The sequence below is a fragment of the Carassius auratus genome, chromosome 47 (assembly GCF_003368295.1).
Source record: "Carassius auratus strain Wakin chromosome 47, ASM336829v1, whole genome shotgun sequence".
Taxonomy (NCBI): Eukaryota; Metazoa; Chordata; class Actinopteri; order Cypriniformes; family Cyprinidae; genus Carassius; species Carassius auratus.
In genome coordinates, this window is record NC_039289.1 from 4591123 (window position 1) to 4593622 (window position 2500).

The 2500-nt window shown below is 35.9% G+C and overlaps 1 protein-coding gene across 5 annotated transcripts in view; it reads left to right on the forward strand.

Annotated features, from left to right (window-relative positions):
• Positions 1–1389: 1389 nt before the first annotated feature.
• LOC113064849 (oxysterol-binding protein-related protein 1-like) overlaps positions 1390–2500 on the forward strand; it is a 14282-nt gene continuing 13171 nt past the window's right edge. For 4 of the 5 annotated variants that reach the window (XR_003278900.1, XR_003278901.1, XM_026235812.1 and 1 more), the window contains exons 1-4: positions 1592–1702; positions 1969–2036; positions 2181–2225; positions 2304–2377. Coding sequence is in view for 3 of the 5 variants with exons in the window: in XM_026235812.1 (XP_026091597.1) it covers positions 2004–2036; positions 2181–2225; positions 2304–2377 (152 nt within the window). In the remaining 2 variants the exon portion in view is untranslated. Of the gene's footprint in view, positions 1467–1591; positions 1703–1968; positions 2037–2180; positions 2226–2303; positions 2378–2500 lie in introns of those variants that run through there. The other variant, XM_026235811.1, reaches the window with a different exon arrangement.

A 2500-nucleotide genomic window follows, 5' to 3' on the forward strand; every position in this document is an offset into this window, starting at 1 on the left:
TACTGTCATACTTGTTCATGCACTGAGATATAAGCTTTGATGATAGACTGATAATCAGTTTTGACTAATATAAAAAAAAGAAGAAAGAAATGCAACCAACAATGATATTAAGGAACATTTGTTTCCTGAATGGATTTGATCATTGTAAATGTTTTTTACAGGTAAGTAATGTTTTAAATTAAAGATATAAAATAAATTTGCAACCTCGGAAATCACAAATCAACTTATAATTTTAAACAAATCAACATATAATTAACAACAGTAAATCAGTAGAAATGTTTGCTTTTGCACTCTATCTGCCATGTGCCTTGCAATGCTTTATTTAACTTTATTTTTATTTCTGTTATATGACTTTTTTACATGCCCTTATTGTAAAGTTGTATCTTACGTGTTATATTTGATCTAGATTTTTACTACTGTACTCTACATGTAGAAAATTGACAATAAAGCTGACTTGACTTGATAATATATATACACACACACACACATACACGTTTTTATTTAATATAATGTTTATTTTATGTCAAGTAATACATTGGCTATCGGTTAGCAGTTAGCAGAGTCATAAAAGGCATTTTTGGGCAATCTCAAAGAAGTGCTATACTTTTGAGCCATATGAGCGTGTATAGCCTTAAAGGGATATTCCACCCTAAAATTTAAATTTAGTCATCAATTACTTACCCCGATTTAGTTCCAAACCCGTAAAAGCTTAGTTCGTCTTCAGAACACAATTGAATATATTTTGAAAGAAAACCAGGAGGCTTGTGACTGTCCATAGACCGTCAAATAAATGACACTGTCAAGGTCCAGAAAAGTTTGAAAGACGTCGTCCGAATAGTCCATCTGCCATCAGTGGTTCAACCGTAACGTTATGAAGCGACGAGAATACTTTATGTATGCGAAGAAAACAACAACAAATCCACATCACCATTGCGCCGTTTTGGAAAACATCCGCTGAACGCAATCTGCATACGTTATAACATTATAATCATCCAAAATATCTTAAATTGTGTTCTGAAGACGAACAAAGCTTTTACGGGTTTGGAACGACATGGGGGTAAAGTGATTAATGACAAAATTCCCTTTATATCCCTTTAAATCCCTGATATAGTAACTACTCACCTGAATGTTAATACTGATTGGATACTGAATGCTAGTTTTGTGGTTTAGGAGGTTGTAATGTTTGCTTCTTCAGTATGACGCTTGCGCTTCTGTCATCAACGGCATGGCCCAGATACCTAAAGACATTACCCAGAGTGCTGAGATTAAAAGCATGTTGGAGGGTAAGCGTGCTGAAAGTGCATGAAATCGTATTTATTTTGGATAAATTCCTGCAGAATGATTGCTAAAATCACTAGCATTCAATTTCTGACCTTGTAGCTGCTGAGCGGACTGAAGAGAGGAAACTAGAGGAGCAGCTGCTGGAGGCGGCGCGGGAAGGAGCCTTGTGTACCCTCACAAGACTGGTAACCTTGCTAACTACTTTGCAGAACTTGTTGTTGTCACTAAACCTCTTTGAGCAGTTGTGAGGTCTGATCTTCTTGTTCCTCGTGTAGCTAAACATGAAGAAACCCCCAAAACATAAGCTGTACAGACTTGTTGGGCAACACGCCGCTGCACTGCGCCGCTTACAGAGGCCAGAAACAGTGCGCCGTTAAGCTTCTTCAGCACAAGGCCAACCCCAACATCAAGAACAAAATCGGTAGTGAGCTCCTCCTTATAGTAGCGTCGCTTTTCAAAGCATTCAACACTGCTGTGTTTGTCGCCAAGTCAGTATTTTCGCAATTCGATGTTGTTATTGATGTTGTAGTTTCGTTACGGTCTTAGTCGTATTTTTACTATTTTAGCACATCTACAGATTTATATATAACAATGCATTTTTTTTTTTGTTGATTGACCTCTGACTTTTTTGTGGTTGCCTGATACATGTTGATTAATTTTAGCTTTTTGTTTCTCATTTGCTTTTAGATCAGACTGTTTTTGATTTGGCTAACGATGCAGAAATGAAGCAGATCATTACAGGAAATGTTATGAAAGTAGGTTCAATTAATTCGACAGTTCAAATACATGTAATTAAAAAATATCACCATATCATAACGCTGATGTTTTGACACTTATTTTCGATGGTGTAGGTTTTGTTTGTGAATTTGGTTTTATGTTATGACACTTTCCTCCTGTAGGGCATGACGCGACATGTTAAAATGTTTGAGGGGCCTCTTTGGAAGGTATGCTTTATCAAAATCTATAACTATAGTAGACAGATTTGGAATATTTTTCAATTTCCTTTTCTATTTTTATTTCAGAGCTCGAGGTTTTTTGGCTGGCGCTCCTACTGGGTAGTTCTTCAGGATGGAGTCTTGTCATGGTACCCTAAACAGTGAGTATCTGCCTCTATTCCCCAAATGTGATGCTGTAATAATTGAAATATATGTATAATAAATAATAGAATGTAATGATAGTAAAATTACTGGAATTAAAGACTTATTTTGTAAAATGTACA